Source organism: Haliaeetus albicilla, chromosome 10 (genome assembly GCF_947461875.1).
Source record: "Haliaeetus albicilla chromosome 10, bHalAlb1.1, whole genome shotgun sequence".
NCBI lineage: Eukaryota > Metazoa > Chordata > Aves > Accipitriformes > Accipitridae > Haliaeetus > Haliaeetus albicilla.
Window position 1 is genome coordinate 19696793 of NC_091492.1, and position 24532 is coordinate 19721324.

Consider the following 24532-nt stretch of genomic DNA (forward strand, 5'->3'; position numbering starts at 1 on the left):
ATTTCTATTGCTGAATCTGCCTGATGATCTCTTTACCCTGTAGATTAAGGTGATACACTGTGCCTGTTGGTGGCAAAGCCTCAAGCTGGTTCTAAACCCAAACAAGCCACAAGAATCTTATTCAGAGATCTGCACATTCTGCACAGATCAGGGAGGAAGAAACACTCATGCCAAATGCGGGTGAGCCCTGTGTACACAGACCTACAGTTTATGTAGCCTAAGCAGGAGTGGGACAAGAAGCCTCACTCGGCTGCACTGGCCTGTGCAGGGTCTGCCTCAAAATCCGTAAGCAAAATGTTTACTGTAAAGCACTGTGTAGGAGTGTAACCACATATGACTAAAGCAGATTATTATGTCTGTGGCAAAAAAAATAGGCTAAAAATTAATAAAAATACTTAGCCAGGAAAATAATGTTTACGAACTTGTTTATTTTTTTATTTAAAATATATGTGGGACACTTCATCTTCAACATTAAGTCAGATTTTGCTTTTTTATGCTCTCTGGCTAACTAAATGCTTTCATATATGCAAATGAGGAGAAAATGTGGCCTCTTTCAGCACTAATAAATATCTGCCTGTTGCTACCTTAAAATCACTGCAATCACATCTGGTAACTGCCCTTTTCTCATGTTTCCACTAGTTTTCAGACTTCCTCTTGTGGTAGCTTGAGACTGCGCATCTGGATGTTTTAAACATACAAAGGAATTGCTAGAGCAAGCAAAAGAGAAAACGGTGCAGAGAGTTAAGATGTGCAGATAAGCAACTGGTGCACTGTGCAGCTAAAGTAACAGACAGGCAGGCAGGGAAAAACTTTTTGCAAAGAGGAGAGCACAAGTTTAGGCAGAATGAAGACTCACATTGTCTGTGGCTTCGTTTTTAAAGTACTATTAATCCAAGTATACCTTTTTAACAAAACTTTAGCTGCACCGTCACCAATCATTAAGTTTCCTGGAGACAGCACTCCCAAAACAGACAAAGAACTAGCAGTGGTAAGTGTTGGTTTCATCTTTGCTTCAGATTTATATTGTTGTTTCATAAGCAGATGTTTCTTTCTTTTTTCAGCTGAGGCTAAGGAATGACTGTAGCATTCTCTCCCTAGAGTCTCTGGAAGTGCTAGCTAGCTAGCAAAGGTATCAGCTTTCAAAAGTTAAAACTAGAGCCAAGTAATGTTTCCTCTCTTAAAATTTTTAAAGCCGGCAAAGAAAGTTGGTTTTTTTTCTTCCTTAAGTCTGAACATACAAAATAATTTCATTAAATCATTGTGACTATAATCAGAAGATTGAAATGGTAAGAGGGGAGAAGGGCAAGTAAGAGACATCTAATTTTTTTACTTAAATCAAATAGAAGTGAGGGCTCTCGAGACTTACTTAATGCATGTATCACAGCTTTCAGAAGTTTGTTTTCCAGATTGCTTACCGTGCATTGCATAAACACAGCTTTAAGGGACAACTACAACTGAAAGCTGGCTCGAGTTCCAGAAGCCATTGTGACTAGTTTTGACTTTGGGAAAAAATCTCATCAGAGGTTTAAAGAAATTTTTTTCCAAATTCAATCTGGAACAAAAAAAGGAGTTTGGATTTCTGCAACATTAGCAAATTATAGCTATAACTCTACAGTGTTTTATTCTAACCTTATTTTAGCCCTGTGGACCTTCATAAAAATGACATTATGGGGAAGTCCATTTGAGGGGAGATTGAGATGAATTATTCTTATTTTAGCATGTAAATTATAGACATTTCTCTTCTTCAGCAGTAAGTCCATTTTAAGGAAGATTGAGATAAATTATTCTTATTTTAGGACACAGAGGTTTGAAAGTTGGTCACTTTTCTTTAGGAGTTGATGTGCATCTTGGGAAAGCTTGCCAGGTTAAAGAAGGTCTGGGGGAGGGTAGAGAGAGAATTTCCAGATGGGAGCTGTGGTGGAAAGTTTAGGAAAACAGACAAACTGACCCCAAAAGGGCATTCCTCAGCCTTTAGCAAAACAAATTCACCCAAGGTTTTGCCTTAGCAGCACAGCAGCCAGGGGATGGGGGCGGGGGGCAGTGCATGTAGGAGAGGAGAGTGGGGTCCCACATGCCTAATAGCAATTTAACCACTCTTAAATAATCTATGTTATTAGACACTGCCAGGCTTTTATTCAGTAACAGCAATTCACATCTCCCCTCATCTCTGTTTCTTTCGAAAAACCTATTTATTATGTGTACTCAGAGGAAAATTACAAGCTGGTTTAACACTGCAGTTCTTCTTTGTCTTTCTTGTAGTATTCTTGGGTAATGCTAACTGGCTCTCTTTCCCTCACACCCTCCATCGGAACAGCCCCAACACTCAGCATCAGAACACAAATTGCTGTGTTGCAGCTGGACCCTGTTTCATTAATGGGCTGGATCAAAATTCCAGATCACCACAGCTCCCTGCTGACTCTGGGGAAACTGAATTTCGCAGCCTAGGCCAAGATGTGGTTTACATAGACACTACATTTTCTTCAAGATTCTCTTCTCATAGAACAGCTGGTTATGTTCATTTCTCATCTTCAGTAAAATCTCCATTTTAGGAAAAACTGAGAGGGGTTAGCTTTTTATTTAGAATCCTAGCAAGTAAAATTCTTTACCATGCCTCATTTTATATTTTTGGTTGTATGTCTTACTCCCAAACCTAAAATGGCAAAAGCAGCATCCTGCTTCTTCAGTAAACTTCAGGTCTGATGTATAGTCTGTATTATATCATGGTACCTCATTGGGAGATGCAAACAGAAGCATAAGAAAATATATCAAAGTACATTAAAATGAAAACTGGGATAAGAACAGATCCTCCAAACTGACCTGTTTGATTATGTTCTTCATGGATTTCACATAATTTCCACCAGGCCCCATTAACTCTGACTAGATAGAAACTTAGTGGTAGCGAAGGTGAAACCATTCTGTGTCCATTATTTGCCAGTGCCACAGTCTCTACTGGAGAAATACCACATCAGAAGTTACAAAATATCACAAAAACTAGGCATAGTCTGTGCTTAGTTAGTCAGTAGGTAGATGGAGGACCTTCTGAAGGAAATGGTGCAACATCTTGATTAAATCCTTTTTCTGAGTAAGCTCTGAACCATTTCCTATGCAGGGTAGATGAGGTATGCCTGGACTTAATGAGGAGGTGGTGAAATCCAGGCTTGACCAACCGTAGTCATCAGATATCCTTTGCTATATTTTACCGATCTAGTGGTCTTATCCCCAGTCTCCTGGGTGAAGTTCAGTCAATTAATTAGACACATAAAGTAAGGTTTCCCTCAGGAATACTTCCTTGCACAAGAACTTAAATGTGCAGTCATTTTGTCAGGCTTCATGTAATCCTCAGTTAGAAATAATTCTCACTGATATTTCTGATACCTTTTTGGCAAATACACCTTTACCTTATTTAGGGTGTTTTCCCACCTTGGATTGTAGTTAATATTTTGGATACAATACCTGAATGATGCTCCTTCCTCTGCTACAGACAACTTTACTGGAAAGATCAGTAACTTGCAACCTTCCTGTCCAACAGCATCATTGGCAAGGGCATCTCTCAGCTCTGTGCCATGCTACACACCAGTTTGGGTGGCCTACCCATCAGTTTGGCAACACCTGCCATTTGACATGGCTGTAGCTTTTCTTTTAGAGCTAGGCATAAAATATTGCAAACACAGACTAGAGTGTGGAGTTCCTGAAATCTCTGTGCAAGAGAACCATAAGATTCACTTTACTGGATAAAGCCAACAACTCCAGATAGTTTAGTCAAGCTGTTTAGAACCTGCGAATGAAAATAATTAGATAATGATAGGTAGATAATGATAGGTTATTATCGTTATAGAAGTACCCAAACTAACATCTTCATCATAATCCATTTATCTACTCCTCAGTGAGGATATAAATTCAACAATCTAAAGCTCTGTGTAATCTAAACAGCGTGACTGAGCTTTTCTGTGCAACAGTCCAAGCTAAGGCAACAGCTTGAGCTACAAGTTTTCTCAAATTCAGTCTAGATCCAAACACTGAATCCAAAACCTCTAGCTAGCCAGCAGTCTGTTGTGTGGCCATGTTTGTTAGTCTCCAGATAGGAACAGAGTTGATTTTAGACAATTCCTGACGATATAACTTCATCACTCTTTTTCATTTGAATGACTATGGTTTTATGGCAGGTTTCACCACATGCTAGAGACTGCCAGGCACTCTCTCAGGGTTGGGTCTCTACCCCAAGAAGCTCACAGTTACTCTGCCAGTCAGCGCTGAACTTAAGGGAAAAAAATACTAAATGGTTTGTGTGATCTCACTTGTGTGTTGCACAGAGAGTGCGGACCATGTATAGGTATTCAGGACCACAGGTGTTTATCTACAGTTTAGTTTAACATAAATATGGAACTTATCAACACACATCTGAAAGACTTGGTTGCTTAACTGGAACAATTGCCAGGGAACAGACTAACCCATTGCTCCTCGGGCATTAGAGGCAAACAACAGACAGAGGTTTGTTTTTTTTTTTTAACAGCACTATACCTGCTAATGAGGTAATACTGATCAAAATCGAAAGTAGAGGAGACTTGGGTGGGTATTATTTTAGATAAGAAATGAAAATAATGGAATTTGTGCTGCCTTTTTGATCCTTTATGACCACTAAGGAGAGGTAATTTCGCGGCCTGCCACCATGGTTGTATCAGAAAGATCAGTCTGGCCATAATCTGCTGGAGCATTCAATGGAGTTTTAAGTATGCAGATATTGATTGGCTGCAGTGTCCAGGCAAATGAGATGTTACCAAAGACCTTCTTCCTCAGGTCTTTGCAATGTTTGACTCAAAAGCAAACACACACAACATTCAAATAGCTCTATGTGGTTTGAATAAGCAATGTTTTTTTGCCTTTTCAATTAATGTGGTCTCATTTGTGTGGTTGCTTTGATACCTTCACAAGTTTCTCAATAATCCATAGAGTCTTCCAAGAAAAAAAAAATACACAAAATCTAAAACTGTAAGCAGTTTTATACATCATAAAGAAACCAAAAAAGATAAACTCATTTTTACTTTGTAGTTCCTACATTAAAGCTCTACGCTCTACTTACTAATAAAGCAATTCATTAAGTAAAGGTAACAGCTAATAGTGGAAATGATTGCTTAATTAGCAATGTTGTGTGATCAAGGATGGTTTGTGTCAATTAAGGAGATTCTGCTGGTCTCAGTTACTAATAATAGTAATTTTGAAAAGAAAACTTGCAAATTACAGATGGAAAGCTAACATGGAATTACAGTATTTTATTTGTAATGATTAACTATTTCTTCTATGAATTTTAAAGTCTTTGTTCTGTGCTTTTTTTCCAAGCAATACCTGAATAAATACTATGGGTGCCCAAAAGACAATTGCAATTTATTTGTCCTGAAAGATACTTTGAAGAAAATGCAGAAATTTTTTGGGCTGCCTGAAACAGGAGATTTGGATCAAAATACTATTGAGACAATGAAGAAACCCCGCTGTGGTAACCCAGATGTAGCCAATTACAACTTCTTTCCAAGAAAGCCCAAATGGGAAAAGAATCATATAACATACAGGTACTGACTGGTGATATTGGGTTTTGCTCACATATAACCATAATGCTTTCAAGAACCGATCAGACAAGACACGTAGAAGTGGAGTAGCTGCTTAGAGGGCTAGACAGGATTTCTTGAATTAGAATCTCTTTGTGTTTGGAAAACTACCCAATGCTTTAGCAAACACCTCTGAAATTTCAAATTTAAAATTTCAGGAACAATCTTCTAAAGATCAACTTTATGGTTCTGGTTGAGACTAAAGAGATTTGGGGTTTGTTCTTTGCTCTGCTGCAAGCATCCTAAGGGAACTGGAGCAGGAGATCCCACCTGCCCATCTGCTCAGCAGGGACCACAGTACTTACTGACTGCAGGGGCCATGTAGGAGGACAAACTCCTCTGCACTCAGCAGTCATGAAAATGGAGGTTGTCAATAATTTTTAAAATAAAACAATCATACTTCAAATATATACAGACATGATTTAAGCAAACCTATTGCAATAGGTTTGGCATGTTTTAATTTCTTACTCTTACTCTGAAGAGTTGGGGACCCATATAGCTCTCATTGAAGTCAGTAATAAAAAAACCCTTATTACCTCAGGTGGTCCAGGAACAAACTTTTAGCACCAATGAGAAGAAACAGCAGATTTGTCTTAGCTGCTTGACTTGGTCTGCTGCTTCCTCACAAGCTATGACTCAAAGCATCCCTCGTGCTGCAACTAGCTTAATAAATACTGAAAAAAACCATGGCAGCTCTCGCAGCCCGCGCTTGCTGATGTGCTTCCTCTGATTCTTCCTCATTCTCCTTAGGCACGAAGTAGTTTCCCTCGCTATGCACAGCCCCAGCAGCAAAGAATTGGAAACTTGTCTACATGGAGGTTGGCTGGCTATAATATAAGGCACTAAAAATTCCAGTTAAAATATATGAAGAAGAAGAAAGCAATGCAGAGTTTTGTGCCTTTTAAGAGTTTGTGCCAGTTAAGAGTTTGTGCCTTTCCCGGCCTATGGCTCTATCTTACACGCTTTTACCTCCTATTTCCCCATGTATCCTATTGCCAGTGTAATCGACACACTGGTAAAGGATTAGCATTCAACTGGGATGAAACAATATGCAGGTAACTAAAACGGTGAGAGAGAAGGGCTGTTTTCCTGTTATTGCTAAAGAGCAAAACAATCTACACTTGAAACTTTCAGAATGTTACTGAGCTTTTTTTCTGGCAAATAAATCTTATATATCAAGATGTGCTTGTATGTTCATGTCTACAGTGACAGTATGACTTGCCAGCCCCTCAGCACTGACTGATGCAAAACCCTGAATATTTTGTGCAAGACCCGCCACCATGCAGGCTTTACAGCCTCTGGCTATATAATTGTCTTCATGCTGCTGCATCAATTCCAAAGGAAAATAAATAGTAAGCACCACATCTAAACACATCTCTGAATCAAAGGAAAGTGTTTAGATCTCGCATGTAGCAGTGTTACATCTTAACTGGTTTCACTACTGAATCTACTTAGCATTTTGATCAGTAAACAACAAATACTGGGTGGGGGGTTATGTGTTCTTTAACTCTTCCTTTTACTTCTAAGGATTATAGGCTACACCCCGGATTTGGATCCCGAGACAGTAGATGACGCCTTTGCGCGAGCATTTCAAGTCTGGAGTGATGTCACACCACTGAGATTTAACCGAATAAACGATGGAGAAGCAGACATTATGATTAATTTTGGCCGATGGGGTATATTTTTCTATTTTTACATATGTTTTTGGTTTTGTTCCTTTCATTAATCCTTAGTATTGGAATGATCTACCCTCAATAAGCAGTACCCATGAGCCTTTCTGGCAAACCTTGTCCTAGCTTGCACTTGGCTTATACTGGCTAAAATCTAATTTCACTAAGATATTTTTTTTTCTTTCTTATACATGAGAGAGATAGAAGTATTTATACAATATCCTTGTACTATATTTATCTTTCCGAAAGAGAACTGCTAGTGGCAACATTTTATTTTTAAATTAACAAATCAGAAATAGAACTGGGAAATATTGGTACAGATCTTCAGATGATGTGAGCTGGATTCCTGCCATGGAAGAGAATGGAATGCCATTGTACTGTTTATTTATAGCTCTGTACTCAGTTTTCCAGTGATAGTGGTGGAGGTCCTAACATACTGGAGATTAAAAATGGATTTGTGGCTTTCAATTTTGACTCCATAGCTGGTCTCTGTTCTTTAGCATAGCAGAATGCAGGCTTTCAATGCACTCTTTGGTCCTGAGGAATTTAAAAGTATGGATCGTAAGCTGTATTATGGTTTGAGTCCAGCTGATCATAGGTGACTTGATAATCAATTTTCATTGTAGATGCCTTCTCAATTGATTTTGGTTTCCCCTGGAAGAATGTTTATAGCTTTTCAGTGTAAACCTGGGGCAATTTAACTTCTTACAGACAGTCACAGAATTTTTAATACTAATGAAGATACTTGTGCAGCCAATCACTTGGGAGGTAGACTTTGGAAGTGAAGTGAACAGTTCAAAGAATAACTGAGCTCTTTGTAAAAGCTTCCATTTCAAGCAGGTTTTCTTTGCTTTAGCTACTGATGAGTTGACCTCAAAAGCTTCAGTGATTCTGTACAGAACTGAAAACTTCAGATCCTCATCCAGGCTGGCTTAGTTCGCAAAAAAGAAGTTTTACAAAAGCAGAAGTGTTTACGCTGGTTTTAGTACTTGCTGGTTATAGTCAGCTCAGAAGCAGTGGGAGCAGAGCTTCTTTCACATTCATTCATTGTTATCACTTTACTGCAAGTCAGATTCACAGGAGCTGGGATATCCACAAGGTTTTTCATCTTCAAGCTTTCTCTTAAACAAACGATCTACTTTGAAATAAATGGGAGTAAAGCATCTAATATATGTCAAAATCTTCTCCTTGACAACTAACACACTAGTCTACTGAAATGAATGAAGGGAACTAGTATTAAGAGAGCGACACCAGCATGAAATTGGTGTAACAGAGTAGAGAATCATGCCTGTGTATTTAGGGCTTCTGTTAAATGGCAAGACATCAGACCAAAAGGCCTGAAATGATGCAACTGGAGATGCTGGCAGCCAGCTTTGATGCACAGGTCAGTGTGGTGGGAAAGCTATGAATACCAGGGTTATGCCCTTGCCAGCCTGCCTTACCCACATGCGGTATACTTCCAAGAAAAGCCTACAGTGTAATAACAGGAGAGCTACTTAACCTGCTGTTGCCCTGTGAGCTGCCTGAGTCTCGGAGTGTTGATGTGGAGGAGGAATAGGCTCATTCACAGGACTCGGAACACTGAATAAGAGCTAACTTTCCAGAGGCCTGCTACTGAGACACTCAGCTGATTTGCTTTCCTGCTTAAAGTAGTCAGTATCTTGCACTAAGAGCACAGCAGTCTGAGGTGCAGCAGAAAAGAGTAGCCTGCTAAAAGAAATCTGCCTTTACTTTCTAATGTCTGTGTTGGAGACTGATATGAATTATCTGAAAATATTCCTCATCTACAATGTTTATTTTACAGCTCCCTACCAGCCTCCATTGAGAAACAGCAGCGTGTATGCAGTCATACATCTAATGTACAATATTTCACTGTGCTTCACTATCTTTGATTCCTTTCCACAATACTTACGAGATATAAAATAACATGCTGTGACAACTGCAGTACTGACACTTAATGTTCTTTGTAGGAACTGGCTTCTTTTCTCTTCTGATTCAGTCTTGCCAGCACAACCTATACCAATAAACTCACCCACTAGAGTATTCTGCTGCTGTCTTGGATGGGGAAGTACACATGATAATCATCATTCATGTATAGACTCTGACAGAGTTGAGGTCATTAGAAACTGCTCTTTTTTGTCTGCTTCCTCCTGCAGAACACGGTGATGGCTATCCATTTGATGGCAAAGACGGTCTTCTGGCTCATGCCTTTGCACCGGGGCCAGGAATTGGAGGAGACTCCCATTTCGATGATGATGAACTGTGGACTCTTGGAGAGGGGCAAGGTACCAGACTTTTTAATGTTTCAGAACATACAGCCTGCTGGCTGCTATGTTTTAATGCTGTTTCAGGCACTGAACTAAATGTTTTCATCGACATGTCAATAAATGTTAGTGGGTGAAAATTATACAGTTTAAATTGTTCTCTACAAAATTTTATGTAATTCCTAAATAAATGTTACCTATGATTTCCCTTTCTGTTCCTCTACTATTGCCTGTTGACAAACTGAATTAATAATGAACCAGATGCTGCACAACCTTCATGAATTGTGGGAAAAATACAAAGCCACAACTACAATTTTGAATGCTTCAGTTGTCAGGGACTCAAACTGCAACATCTTTAAGTTCATTAGTAAGAGGCAGACTGGCCAGTGCTTTTCTGCTGACATACCCTTTTTAAGACAATTTAAGCTGTGGCTCCAGTTGTTAAGAATGGGACCATCCACCTGAATAAGTTTATAAAAACTTATGGTATCTGTCAAAAACAAATGGAATAGAAATCCCTCATGCTGATGACTGAAACAAAACTGACATCAAACAGTGGATTAAGAACATCTCCAAGACTCTTTAACAGGCAGTTTGCCATACCCTTTAGAAGAAAACAACTGAAGTCCAGATAATATCACCTGAACTAGACAAACAAGACCATGTATTAGTAGTTTGGAACCTCTTTTTTCTGCTTGAACTTTGCCACAATCATATAGTACTGATTATAATTCTTCTACTGTAAAATAATTTGGAAAACTTAGAATAAGAATGCAAATTCATGTTTGCCTTTCATTTCAAATTCTAGTTTTCTCAGCTGTCCTCCCATTGAAAAAATAATTGAACTTTAATACCAAAATAGTCAACTTCCTTCTGTTTGGCTTTCTTTTAACTTTAGCAGAAGCATTGACCGGTAGCTCTACTAACTGGACCAGATCCCTGCCGCAGACTAACAACGAGCAGGAGGAAACTGTTTTCCATATTAGTGGAAATACTGTGCAAGCATCCAGTTAGTTACTGCCACTAAAAGAAATGCTATGGATAAGTGAATTACCTATACATTGACATATATTACAGCACCAGTACTGTAGTCTTAAGACTACATGTGACAAACTGAAATAAAACCCAGGATCTGGGTGTGTCTGCATTACCACCCTATCCCCCAGTGCCGCAGCAGATCTCATTCAAGTCAAATTGGAAATACCAAAGTGGTTTATGAGGCATAAGGCATGTTCAGCTCATGCTCAACTGCTGCCTGAAACCTTTCAAACTATAGTGAACATTTTAGACCATATTACCAAAGAAACTAAATTACTAAATGTATTAACAGCATGTTTATAAGTTTGCCTTGCCATAGTAACAATAACATATGTATTTTTCTGGGCTGATTTTAAGGACTGTTCATTCTAACACTTCACCATGAGTAATATCCATGTAATTCTTTCAAAATTACCAGTTATTATTTCAGCTATGATCATCTTGCCAATAGAGAGACCAGCAGCATATTGAATTTCAAAGTGGAAATTCAAACTGCATTTCTATACCAGTATCCTCCAGGAAAAGAAGATGTCCAGAAACTGTAGTTTTTTATATCAGTTGGTGGCTAATTTCACCACTGCATTTGTTCTCTTTATAGTGGTTAGAGTGAAGTATGGAAATGCAGATGGTGAGTACTGCAAATTTCCCTTCTGGTTCAATGGCAAGGAATACAACAGCTGCACAGACGCAGGACGCAACGATGGATTCCTCTGGTGTTCCACAACCAAAGACTTTGACGCAGATGGCAAATATGGCTTTTGTCCGCATGAGTGTAAGTAGATCATTGTTTCTACTGTTTTTTTCGTGGTAGACTGTTCCCTACTTACTTGCCCATCCACTTCTCCTTGTACTTTTTCCACTTCCTTTCTGGCAGATTTATATTTGCTGCTCCTTAATATCTCCTCAGTATCTAAGCAGACAAAACTCCCTGAAGGCTCCCTTGGTGTAGGAGAGTTTGTAACTGATGATGATGAGGCCAAGGCCTTTCTCTAAAAACAAGGACATATTAAAGATATGTCTGAGCAAAGTTGGCCCCATATATACATCAAAGACACTACAGGTTGAGCTTCACAAAGCAGGGAGGACAACCACCTTTCAGAGTAAGGATAGGGCCAAATTTGGAGATGGAGCACACTAAATAACAGAAATCTCTCCCTAAATTGCAGGCCATTCCACAAACAATTGAAATTGCATCTCCTTCAAGAGCAGTAACTGACAAAAACTATCAGCTAAGGATGAAACCAAATAAGCCAAACATCTATAACCTTGCATACCAATTTTACCAACTGGTGGCCCGGGTCCTCCTAGTCTAGGAGCCATTTTAGTACAAAGTGAGACTATTATTGTCACAAATCACCTTTAAATGGCCTCATACTGCTTTTCAAAATAAAAATGATTGAATTTCAAGCAAGTATGTATCCTGGTACAAAGTTATTTATATGTTGGTACATTGCAAATTGCTAGCCAGGAAAGCAGTCACATTTTTAGAATTTAGGTTTTTATTTTTAACGCAGGTCTTAGAACTCTTACTTATAAAGCAGTGCCACAGCTCACTTTAGATACAGGAATGACACTGTATTTCAGAAATCATAACTCTGTATCAGTATCTATACAAAACTGTTAGAGGGTCTAGGAAAACTAAAATCATATTTAATTTCTAACTTTTTGGAATGTGAACAGAATCCTCTGTTTCACAAGCAATTTATTTCATATTTGGAAACACTAATTTACAGATTAAACAATATGTGCAAAGCTTTCATGTAGCCTTAACTTTTTAAAAATATACACAACATGATTACCTTTCAAATGAAATTATGACAATATGTTTCCTGTTTAACATCAGGAACACTTATTTATATGCTTGAAAATCTTGATGAGTCTACTGAATATAAGATTTCAGACAATTTATTGTTATATGAGTGTTAATTTCATCTCCTGTATATCACACAGCAGGAAACCTTTAGAGAAGCAATTAAGTATAATTGGCTGTAGCCTACTGTGCTGATTTATCAGCAGTGAGTGGAGAAGGAGCCACTTGCTCCATCTCCTGTTTGCCAGCTCCAGGGCTGCCACCTATACTCACAGACATTCCCGGTACTGCAGTTTTCCATATTCACTTTTTTCCCTTTGTACATAACTGATTACTATAAGTGTTTGGCAGCAGGGAGTGTTTTGTCACTCATGTTACCTTACATCCTGAGCAATGGATCCACAGGGTCACTAAAACTCCTGCCTGCTACTGCTGTGTCATAACAAATAATAAGAGAGTTATGAAAGAGAATGAAACAGAAAACAATGGAGCTTTTGTTGGACTCATACTAATCCTGCTTGGAACAACAGTACTAAACATATTTATAATATTATGGCTACATGCAGTCAGTACAAGGAAAGAGAATGCAGGTTGCTGAAAGAAAATTAGCGATGCTTAAGATGCAAAGCTAACAAAACAAGACGTGTTCAGGGTTTTGCCAGACAAAGAATGCACAAGCAGAGGCCGACATGTCCCAGGCAAGCCTCAACAAGTACTGTAAAAACACATGTATGTACATTAATATGTATGTGCCAGTTAAGTACATATAATTTTTTGGAAGACCACAGATATGTGTATGTAGAAAAAGTTCAGATACCCTGTCTTCAAAACTTCTCTGGTATCCTATTGTAGCCAAACACTAAATGGATTCCTGCTTGACAAATTTTAGGGATTTCGCAAGTTCATTTGCAAGACCACACAGTTTCCAATGTAAGATTACAAATTTTCTGCATCAGGATGCTACTGGTTTGCAAAGACAATCTGTTGTAGAACATACCAGTCTTCTAGCCCTAATGTGATAAAAAAAAAATTCTATAATTTCCAAAACCCTGATCGCCTGTTATAGATCACATCTTAAGCTGGATCTACCATGGTGACAGCTATTTATACGATTATAGGGGATGAACAAGCAGGAGTGTGAGCATTTGACAGACTTCAGTTAATTAAAAAAAAAAGTTATCATTAGTTACATGACTTTCAGAACTAAGTTCTTCTACCTAACATTTATTTCAGGAGATTATATACGTGCATATGCACATACCCGCACAATCATTTTTTCCTAAAACTTTGCCATCTCCTTCATTCCCCACCTTTCCCCAAATCTCTTCTCCTTCAGGTTAATCCTTCCAGCTGGAAAAGAGCAAAATTGGCCTTATTTCTTTAAAATACTCCAAATGCTCAGATATAGTCGGAATGAAGCCCAGATTATAGGTAGCTGGACAAACCGAGATCCACATACTCTGACTGATACCTTTGTAAAATCCCAAAGTCATACAAGACCGAAAATCTAAGCAGTGAAGCACTCTCAGGGAGAGCTGGTTCTGGAAGTTGATGTTCCTGGAAATGCTTGTGTCAAGGTTTCTGAAACGGAACAGAAGGGTTTCAGCCTTTTGTTTCTGATGTAATTGTTTCGCAAGATCCTTGAACAGTTATGCACAGATGTTTCTTATTAAATTCAGAGCAGTATTGTTCACTCATTATTCCAAGACACCATTTGCTAAAACCCAGCTAATAAAATCAGATAGGGGAGTTTTTACATCATAGAGTCTGTGTTGGGGGCAAAATTCCTAGTTGTCAGTGTTTATTTCTCTCCCATTTAATTCACTTAAGTTAGTTTTAATTCTTCCTGTTATAGAGCCACGCTGCATATTTGGAAACATTTTTAAAGCTATGGTACTGCACCAGGCTTTTCTAACATTAATCCCAGATCCGTACCCTAATTTTGTAGGCTGATTCAACTATCATTTGTCAAAGCAGAAAGCTGTCTACCTACTACAGAAATCTTACGCAGGTGTGCTGAACCTCTCCTTTGCCATACGGGATCAAGGGATCTTGAATCTCTTTCTTTACCAAACTCCACTGACACTACAGGGAGTTTAGGCTCCTAACTTTGGTCCTCTGATATTTAACGCTACTGAGATCTGTACTCTGCCTGTACCTCCCTCACACTGATCGTAGTTCTTGTAGGCTGCTGCTCGACTGCTCTCCCAGGCAGAACCCTCATGAAGCTGCAGCTACCTCCACTTTGGACCTGTGCCACAGGGTTTTTAGCAGCCTTCCAGCCTGAGGTTTCCTTACATCACAACTGGCTGATTTTTCTGGGAAGAGATAACAGTGCAGTGCAGCTCACAGATTAGTAATGTCCAGTCTGAATCTGCTCTCACACCAGCATGTCTTCACTGATTTTTAAATTGCTGAGCTTACCATGATGCAGAACAAGATTCAGGTTGTTTAAGATACTCTTACAAGTAAATAAAGCTTTTGTTTTGTTTTGTTTTGGGGAAACTGACCTAGTCTCTGTCTTTAACTTTCATTTACATTAAAGCAAAGAATTTTCTAGTTAAGGGGAGGGGGAGGGGACAGAGGATTTGAAAACTTAATAAACCACTGTTGTTACCATCACATGATGTTACCTCAAGCAAAATGAAAAAACTGCATTTTGACTGTGACTCAGAAACTGCTTTGCATGGAGTCCAAGAGATTGACTTTCCATAAGGTTTTTGCAATTGAGCCACATTTAAACCAATAAAAAAGGCTATTGAAATACAGAGTGTGCCAGATCTAGAGCTTGAAGCAGCTCATGTGGTAAATGAGTCATCTAAACAACTCAGTTTAATTTTGCCTTCCAATTCTATAATTTCTTTATAAAAAAATAAAGTCTTTCTCCAATCATGATAGCCACAGTCCTAGTTAATGCACATTTCCTAACTTATTACAGCATCTGAGACAAATACAAACATTTGAAGCTTGCTCTTTTGGGGAGGCACAGTGTGTGTTGCAGTTATCTTTTGCCTAGAGATAGGACCTCTGTGTGGCTGCTTCCATGTCCAGGATGCAGAAGGATACAGATGAGAGCTCAGCCAGATCAGAAGTTCAGCAAACTCGCGTGTGAGCCAGGCCTGCAAAGCTCCAAGTCCTCTCCTCACTGGGACTGGAACTTACTTCAGTAACTTACTGGTTCATGCCCCCAATACTGTGGCCAATTACTGATTTAAGTGGAAAAGGCAAAATGAATCATCTGTGTCACAATACCCCATTTGTTACAACCCTTCCCAGTCACCCTTCAGCCAGAAAAGGTCTTGGGTTTTTATTTATTACTACTCTAAAAAGTGAAGCATGCTCATAAACAATGTCTCTTCCCATCAATGTATCAGACTAAGCAAAGGCAAAACCCCTGAAATCCTGCACAAAGACACTGAGGCTATAATGGCTTTTTGGTCATCAAAAATGACAACAGCAAAGTTAGAAATAACCTGCCCAGCCTTCCCACATACATGTTTGGGTTTTAGCTGTAGCTTTAAACTGAGGGAAGGAGAGGCAGAAAGGTGTCCCCTTGGGCACCTTAAAAAAGGCCAAATCATGCATACTTTACACTGGGAATTCAAACAGACGTGTTTCATTCTAAGGTGCTGTTCATAAATCTCAAGGGGAATTAGCGCATGGCTGCATGAAAGATTTTTTTTACTCTGTTCTAGTGCAAAGCCTGGCCCAGTTTGTCACCCTCACGGTTTCCTCTCACCAGCACATGGCACTGACAGACACTGTCCTGCTATTGAGGATTCCCACTGATAAAGCAGCTGAGAGAAGACACAGGCAGGTTCACAAGATATCAGATGCTCCAAGCCACCTGCATTTTCATGTAACTCAATTTGGACATACATGTTTTAAATATCAGCATGAGAGATTTTATCTCTCTTCCTCTAGTTATTCTAGAAGGTTTACTAAAATCCTAAAAACAGATCCCAGAACTCTCAACTTAGTTTAATCTGTACTCCTTCATCCATGAAAGAGATTTCTAGTTCTCAGGGTTGAGCCATGTGGCCTTGTCTGTGTATGCAGACAGACAATAAACAACACGTAGAAGACCAATAGACTACCTTCAGGAACATTAACGAAGCAAACGACAGGAGAAGCCTCCAGTGTTCAGCTTTGTCGGAGAAGTCGTATGTCCTCTCTTGTTTAATCTATTGAGTGCCTGAGCCCAGCTGCAGGGATTCTCAGAAATCAGTAGCAAAGCAAAGTAGAGGAAAAGCCTACAGGTTATTATCTGACTTTAACTCTACTGTATGTCAGTATCTTAAAGAAACTGAAAATGTACACAGATGGCCACTGGGAAAAACCAATCTGACTTGTCTGTGGCTCTGTACAAAGTCTACCATTCTAGCTAACATTCTTGATGCAAGGTAGATGAACCAGCAGAGCACTAAGGAACATGAGTGACTTTCTCAGAATCCTCTTTCTAAACGTTGTTTCAAGAAGGGATATTAATTTTATGTTATAAGGCAGGCTATAAAGGATACACACAATTCAAACCACATTCAAACAGCTTGGTAGAGTTTTCTTCATTCCCAGTTCATTTATAAAGATCAGTCATTCCTTTCCAGACATTTGTGAGATTGTAACATCTCTTGTCTATCTTGCCAAAGCATTTCATTTTTGGTGTAAAATAGAAGTTCTAAGTGTGAACTGCAGCACGCATGACAGCTGTCGAATCTCTGTCAAGACCTTCACACGTTACCATTGGCACAACGTGATTCCTTGTTGCTACTGAGCATTGTGTACTAACGTTCTTCTCCTTCGTTCTCTCTACAGCACTTTTTACAATGGGTGGCAATGGTGATGGACAGCCATGCAAATTTCCCTTTAAATTTCAAGGCCAATCCTATGACCAGTGCACAACAGAAGGCAGGACAGATGGATACCGATGGTGTGGAACCACTGAAGACTACGATAGAGATAAGAAATATGGATTCTGTCCGGAAACTGGTATGAGGAACGTTGCTTGCATAGCACAGTCTAATTTGTCATTGTTTTAAGTAACAAAAGCCTCCTGTTTTTACACCTCCACGAGAGCACACAAAAGTTGATGAGTTAGGCACAATTTCAGCATAGGTGGCCAAGGAAGTAACTAGAACAGGAGCAATCTATGTAAACAATACAGTATGCCATAGCACACCAAGCTTATCAGGGATACACAAATGTCATTGAACCATAGGACTAAACGTCTACCACTGCAGGGTAATTACGAGTAGATTACAATTTGTTAATGGCCCTCGGAGAGAAGTCTCATGTGATGGAAGAAAGCATGAATAATATTTTAGCTTAATACTTACCATTTACACTTGAAGAAAGAAATCCTGTTTAGTATGTTAAGCTTGAGTTAATAGATCTTCTCAGCAATTCAAAAGAACTAAGTAAAATGGTTTAGTCAGGAAAATAGATTTCTGCTTTCTTCACAATTTTTTATACTTTTTAACTTGAGTTTTATTACATAAAGGAACAAAAATTAATTTATAGCCTTGTATAGCTTGGCAGATGTTCAATTTTAGGGTACAGACTAGAGCCATAAGTATTTAGACTGTATAAGTTAGCTATGGCAGTTCTAAAATCTCAGGCTTTTAAACAGAGCCAAGGAAAAGCTACATTCACCCTGTTGCACCCTGAAGCTACATTCAAACCTACATGCATCCTGTTTTTTGAGTATTTTGAAAATGGCCTAAGCATTTGCAATAGGGATTTGATGTATTGGTATTTGGCTTCCTGTTACTTTTGATAACCAGGTGTAACCCTTCACTTTTACCTTACAGATGTTTAAAAAAGAAAAAGAGAATTAAAAGAAAGGAAATTCATTCTAACCTGCTACACAGGAAGAGAAAAATCTAAAGGATAGTTCAACAAACAAAAGAACCAATATATATAGAATCAATATATCCAAAGTCCTAGGTAACACAGTCTCTATCACTGGAACCAAGAAATACACTTAGTTTAAGCTTTTTTTCAGCATAAGACATTACTGCTTGAGGTAGCTGTGATTTTTTTTTCCTTTTTTTTAATTTCTGGCTTATTAATTAGTAATAATGAATGAGAAATAAATAACAATAAATAATTAGGGACACAACCAGCTTTGCCTCTGTGTTGCTCTTCTGTACCTTCCCAGGTAATTTGAAAGGAACTGTAATTGCCAGGTAGCAGTGTAAATGAATTTAAGTGAGTTTTATATTCTTTTCCTATTCTGTTTACAATACCTACTTTAAACTGTAATTTTAAATTTAGTTACACCCTCTTCCCTCTAGAAAAAACTTGTACGTGCATATACAAATGTTATTTCTTACATATTACCGCCATATACTACATAGATAAGAACACACTGAGGGGAAAAATTTACCAGTTTTTGCAAAAACACTGGTTAAAAAAAACCAAAACAAACCAACATTCACATTTGATATCCTTTTCTTTAGAAAATGTTTAAAACCATGTGCTTTTAAACTGTACCCTGCTGTCAGCATAAAACAATTCCTCAATTTATTGATATGACTCCTCTTCTGGACCCTTTGTTGTTTTTTTTTTTTCTTCAGAGCTTATACTTGAGTGGGACACCTACTAACCAGGTGGATACTCAATAGCTCCTTAACCTTTCTGACTCTAAACCTACCTTCGACCTATTTGAGACACACTTTAAAACATCACCAGGAAAGACCATCAAAAGATACTTGCTACGCAATCACCTTCCACAAAACACTGTTAACTGCTGTTTTCTCAGAGCTGTGAACATAAGTCCAGGGCTCATTCTTACTCCCACCAAAACTACTGGCAAGTTCATTGCAATGGCAATGCCTAGACTTTTTCCTTTTTTTCTGTCAGACAAGTTTCTTTTCAAATACTACGTTTAATCTTACTCCTCATGTTCTTAAGTGGATTGCAGATTTTCTGCTTGCTTTCTGGTTTTAGTGTGTAGTCTAGGAGAAGATGCATCAGCTTAATCTCACAAAAGGGACTTCCTTCACACTGTGGTTTTCTGTCATTTTCCACAGCCATGTCAACAGTTGGTGGAAATTCAGAGGGAGCCCCTTGTGTATTCCCCTTCATCTTCCTTGGGAATAAATATGAGTCCTGTACGAGTGCAGGTCGCAATGATGGCAAGCTGTGGTGTGCTTCTACCGGTAGCTATGATGATGACCGCAAGTGGGGATTTTGTCCAGATCAAGGTAACACAGTTTGTCAGAGCAATACAATGGTAACAGCATATTGACCACACCGCTGACGTCACACTTACAATGATTGCATTCTCATACTTATCACTCCTGTCTGGTTACAGTACTTCCCCTCAGCCCGAAATCTGAGCAAAACCCCTACATTTAAATGTAAGACTATTGTTAAAGAGTCAGTCTCAGAGCTCATAGGCCTGAAACATTCAGATTTTCTAAAATTATAACAATGAAGTATCTTGCCAAAATATAAAAACCAAAAACATTTAAGAAATAAATAAATGTTTTTCTCAACGCCAGTTTTGACTTCCAAGGCTAAAAGCCACAAGTACTATAGTATTTCACTAGTATGTCATAATTACCCTCTTATATTAGCCAAATTAGGAACAAATGCTAAATGTAAAAAATTAATACATTTGTGGCCGATATTGCTGAAGATGAAAAACATGTTTAAAAATGAGAGAGACAATATAAAATTTGTATGGTGAATATAAGTATTAAAAATTATTTTGGTTAATCTTTGCACTTATTTGCAAGGTAAAATTAAAAATAGCAAAAGGCTATATTTATTAGGCTAAATTTGGGTAAAATTAAATATAGCAAAAGGCTTTTTACACATTTACAAACAAATGCTAGATTCAGGTTTCTCTTTTAGGAGGAAAATAACTGCCAAATTTCAAAGACTGTTTGGGCATAATTGATAAAATGTCATCCTGTGATAAAAGATTTTTTTTAACCTAACAATATGTGGTACAACAGTACTGATCCAGGCTCTGTTCACAGACACACAGATATACAGACCTGTTTATCACTTACATGTCATTTCATGATGTAAAGTAAGATTTGGGGTCTAGATTGCAAGTTTAATTCTTCTGTGCTTAAAAAAAAAGTCTGATTTTATTTGCTACACATCCTTTTTTCACAGAAGTATTAAGACTGTGGTCAAGGTCATTTGCATGTGAGATTTGCATGAGCAAGTATCAGCTACAGAAGGAAGTTTTAGAATCTAATGAAATGTCATTTCTGGCAATGTGTATGACATTCACCATTGGAGGCTGTACATATTATCATATTTATTATTGGGAGATTTTTGATGGGTGGCAAGGAAATAAAATTGTAAGACTATGAATAACCTGTGTGGTACACTTCTATTTAGATGCAAGCAGCTAATACTATCTTGCTGTGTTATTTAGGATACAGTCTCTTCTTGGTTGCTGCTCATGAATTTGGCCATGCTATGGGATTAGAGCACTCTGAGGATCCAGGAGCTCTTATGGCCCCTATCTACACCTACACCAAGAACTTTCGACTTTCTCAGGATGATATTAAAGGGATCCAGGAGCTATATGGTAAAGTCCTCCCTCGCCAGCAGAGCCTATCAGAAAAGCATGGAGCACAGGTTCAAATTTGGGACTCTGAACTTGCAGTAAATTACATACTTCACAATACCACCAATGCCACAAACATCGTCTGTTCCTTTTTCCCTGCTTTCTTCATATTATTACCACCACTCCAACTTCAATCAAATATCACAATTTAAGGATGAGGGGTCACTAAGTTTACTGAACTAACAGGAGCCCCAAAACTCCCCATAACCAAACTTTTAGACGAAAATTTCTACTGCCTTTACTGGGACAATGAAATGTCATGCTTTTTTCTAGCTTGAAATACCTGATGTGGGTGGTTTGGGGTGTTACTGTCTACAACACTCTGAGCTTCCCAGATTGCAACTCCCTGTAAGAGGGGAAGGACGTTGCTTCCTGTCCCAGCTTGGAAACAGTTCACATTGCCTTCCCACAACAATTCAAGCTGTACTGCCACAGTAACATTTGCAGAGTGTGTGGGAGCTGATACGTCAACATTAATGTATTTGGTAAGCTCCTGGAGAAAAAGTGGATTTAAGTATTTTTATGTTAGTACATCTTAAAAATTTATTTTTTTCTCCACAGATACTCTTAGTAAAATGCATAGGAATTATTAGGATTAAAGTTCCTACCATGTATACATTTTCTACCTTGTAGAGGCACAAGTATCCTACAGTCAATTAAGCAGACGAAGAAAATCTATACCATTTCTCTTTCTGTGCTTTTCACTTTTCTACTGAGATATCTTCCTAATTGTAAGTGACTATATTTTACCGTATTCAACACCTTAGGAATGATAATAAGAATATACCAAAATGATTACCATGAGACACTTTTTTATCAAAAATCTGATTTGAATCTTCATTTTTGCCTTGTTCTTAGCCACTTTAATTAAGATTGGGAATTGAGACATGGGCAAGGTTAAGTGAATTTTCTAAGCTCACATGGCATATCTTTGATAGAGTTTAGAATTTAACCCAGTTCTCTCAGGGCACACTCCAAAACCTGAGACAAAACTATCTTTCTTGCTTCTTTATAACTGATATAACCCTTTACAAACCACTTTCTATATAAAACAAGTATTCAAAAAACCCTTTGTTTTCTTGCATTATAATTATCTCGAATCAGCCACACTCCACTTTGTTTCATACAGTAAATCAATGTGATGTCTAAGAAAAAAGGCAAATGCCTTATAAGGCAATACAGCAGCAGCCAAATAATAAAACAAAATAAAATAAACCAGATGGCAAAGCGTATGTTCTGAAGAGCATATTTTGATTATTGATGAGGGCAGAAAGATCATACAAATGGCTCAAAATGCATCTTTGTAACTTGCAAAATATTGGTACTTCTAGAAAGAAGAGAAATCCACTTTGATGTCTCTCTCAGCAGAGTTGCGGATAATTCTGAATAGAAGGACTTTGAAATGCATTTCTCTTCTTTTTAGAAGCCAGTAAAAAAAAAATTGTAATGTTAATATTTGAAGCCAGTATAGCCACTTCTGAATATCTTTCAAGTTAAACAGACAGCTCAACATGGACAGACACTTACACAGGCACAGGGTCTTGAATGAGGCCACACAGCGGATTAAGGCAGGACTGGAAGCTAAGGCCTTCTCAGCTGTACTTGACCACCCTTCTTCTGAGAAGATTTTATTATAAATTTTTTCTCCTTCAAGCACTGCCTCCAAATTATTCCCCTTCTAGAAGTCATGGTAGTTCATCTTCTCTGTAACCCATGCAGCACTGTATTTCAGTGTAACAGAATATCTGTGTTCATCATTACAGAAGTATCGACCGATGTCGAACCTGGACCAGGGCCAGGACCAGGGCCAGGCCCACGTCCAACCCTTGGACCTGTCACTCCAGAGCTCTGCAAGCATGACATTGTATTTGATGGAGTTGCACAAATTAGAGGAGAAACGTTTTTCTTCAAAGATAGGTAAGTGAGATAACTTGCTTACCAGCGGAGCCTCAGGTGGAGGAATCTGTATTATATCTGACGTATTCATCAAAATCTAGAAACTTATCATCAGGCACAATCTCTGCCCTCTCTTTTGTGCATTCAGAGGCAGCAAAGTGTCCTAATCAACTCCTAAGGGAAAGAGATGGCAAATTCTGGTTTTACAGTTAAATAATATGGCCTTCTTTGCCACAAGGGTAAACTGCTGGCTCGTGGTCAACTTGTTTTCCACCAGGACCTCAGGTCCTTTTTCACAAAGCTGCTTTCCAGTCTGTTGGCCCCCAATTTGTACTGGTGTTTAGGGTTGTTCCTCCCCAGGTGCAGGACCCTGAACTGGCCTTTGCTGAACTGTGTGAGGTTCCTGTCATCCCATTTCTCCAGGGGTCAAGGTCTCTCTGCATGGCAGCACAACCCTCTGGTGTTATCAGCCACACCTCCCAGTCTTAGGGCATCAGCAAACTTGCTGAGGGTGCACTCTGCCCCAGCATTCAGATCAGTACTGAAGTTGTTAGTCTTCTACCCAGTACTAACACCTGGGGTACACCGCTAGTTACTGGCCTCCAGCTAGACTTCGTACCACTGACTGCACCCAGCCAGTCAGCCCATTTTCAGTCCACTTCACTGTCTGCTTACATCACCCACACTTCAACAGCGTCTCTATGAGAATCTTATTGGAAATGGGAAATTAAAAACCTTTCTGACCCACTCTCCCCTCATCTACCAAGGCAGTCATTTCATCATAGAAGGTTACCAGGTTGGTCAAGCATGAGAATCCATGCTGACTATTCCCAACCATCTTCATGTCCAGAAGACTTTCTGTAATTAGAGATAGGTGACATGATTATGCCATAAATTCACTTTTTCTTAGAGCTACTCTCAAACTTAACTTTGAGACTCTGGAATTTTCAACTTCAGTCATTATTTTAGGCAGTTTTGTGGTGGTTTTTAATTTCTGGTTTCTGCCCTACACTGGGATTGAGCATGCCAAGATGCTATGACAATGACTGGGCTGGTGGTAGCTCTAGCTAAAATCAGGACAAGGAAATGCCACAAACCTCACAAAAAAAGCCTGTTCTCATGATATTTTCTGCCCAATTTTAGAGATTGGAGAGCAAAAATCAACCCTGGTGTCAGCCCTGCCGGCTTCTGTGGAGTCACACAAGGGTTGCTTAAAAGGGTGAAGTAGCTGGGAGACACATCCAAACTTCTAAATGCTTATGCAAACCAGATATGACCTGCAAAATCTTTAGAGATTTACCCATCTGTAATATTAATCACAAAATTAGCAATGGAAGAGGTGTATTAACCAGTCTATTGCCTGCCAAAGAAGGATTCATTCTCTATAAAATATTTCCGGATGCCTCTTGTAGCAAAACCTACAAGGATTGTAATTCAGCAATGGAAATCCCATCACTTTCAGTGGAGTAGAGCTCTGGAGGCACTATCCTTCCTGATTTCACTTCATATAGTCTGCAGTCTGGGGGAAAGCTTCAAATCTGATTGCAGGAAAATTTGCAATCTCAATTTCTAAAAATGCTCCTCCAAAAAAGTAGTTCATCCAAAGCTAGTGGCAATAATATCAAATGCCTCTTCCACCATGGAGACACTGTTTTAGCAAATCT

The 24532-nt window shown here is 38.7% G+C and overlaps 1 protein-coding gene across 1 annotated transcript in view; it reads left to right on the forward strand.

Annotated features, from left to right (window-relative positions):
- The first annotated feature begins 668 nt into the window (after window positions 1-668).
- Window positions 669-24532, forward strand: part of MMP2 (matrix metallopeptidase 2) — a 36074-nt gene continuing 12210 nt past the window's right edge. Inside the window, exons 1-9 of the mRNA XM_009919688.2 lie at window positions 669-988; window positions 5335-5561; window positions 7125-7273; window positions 9424-9552; window positions 11168-11341; window positions 17192-17365; window positions 19411-19584; window positions 20778-20933; window positions 22736-22889. Coding sequence (XP_009917990.1) covers window positions 845-988; window positions 5335-5561; window positions 7125-7273; window positions 9424-9552; window positions 11168-11341; window positions 17192-17365; window positions 19411-19584; window positions 20778-20933; window positions 22736-22889 — 1481 coding nt within the window. The 5' untranslated portion in view covers window positions 669-844. The remainder of the gene's footprint in view (window positions 989-5334; window positions 5562-7124; window positions 7274-9423; window positions 9553-11167; window positions 11342-17191; window positions 17366-19410; window positions 19585-20777; window positions 20934-22735; window positions 22890-24532) is intronic.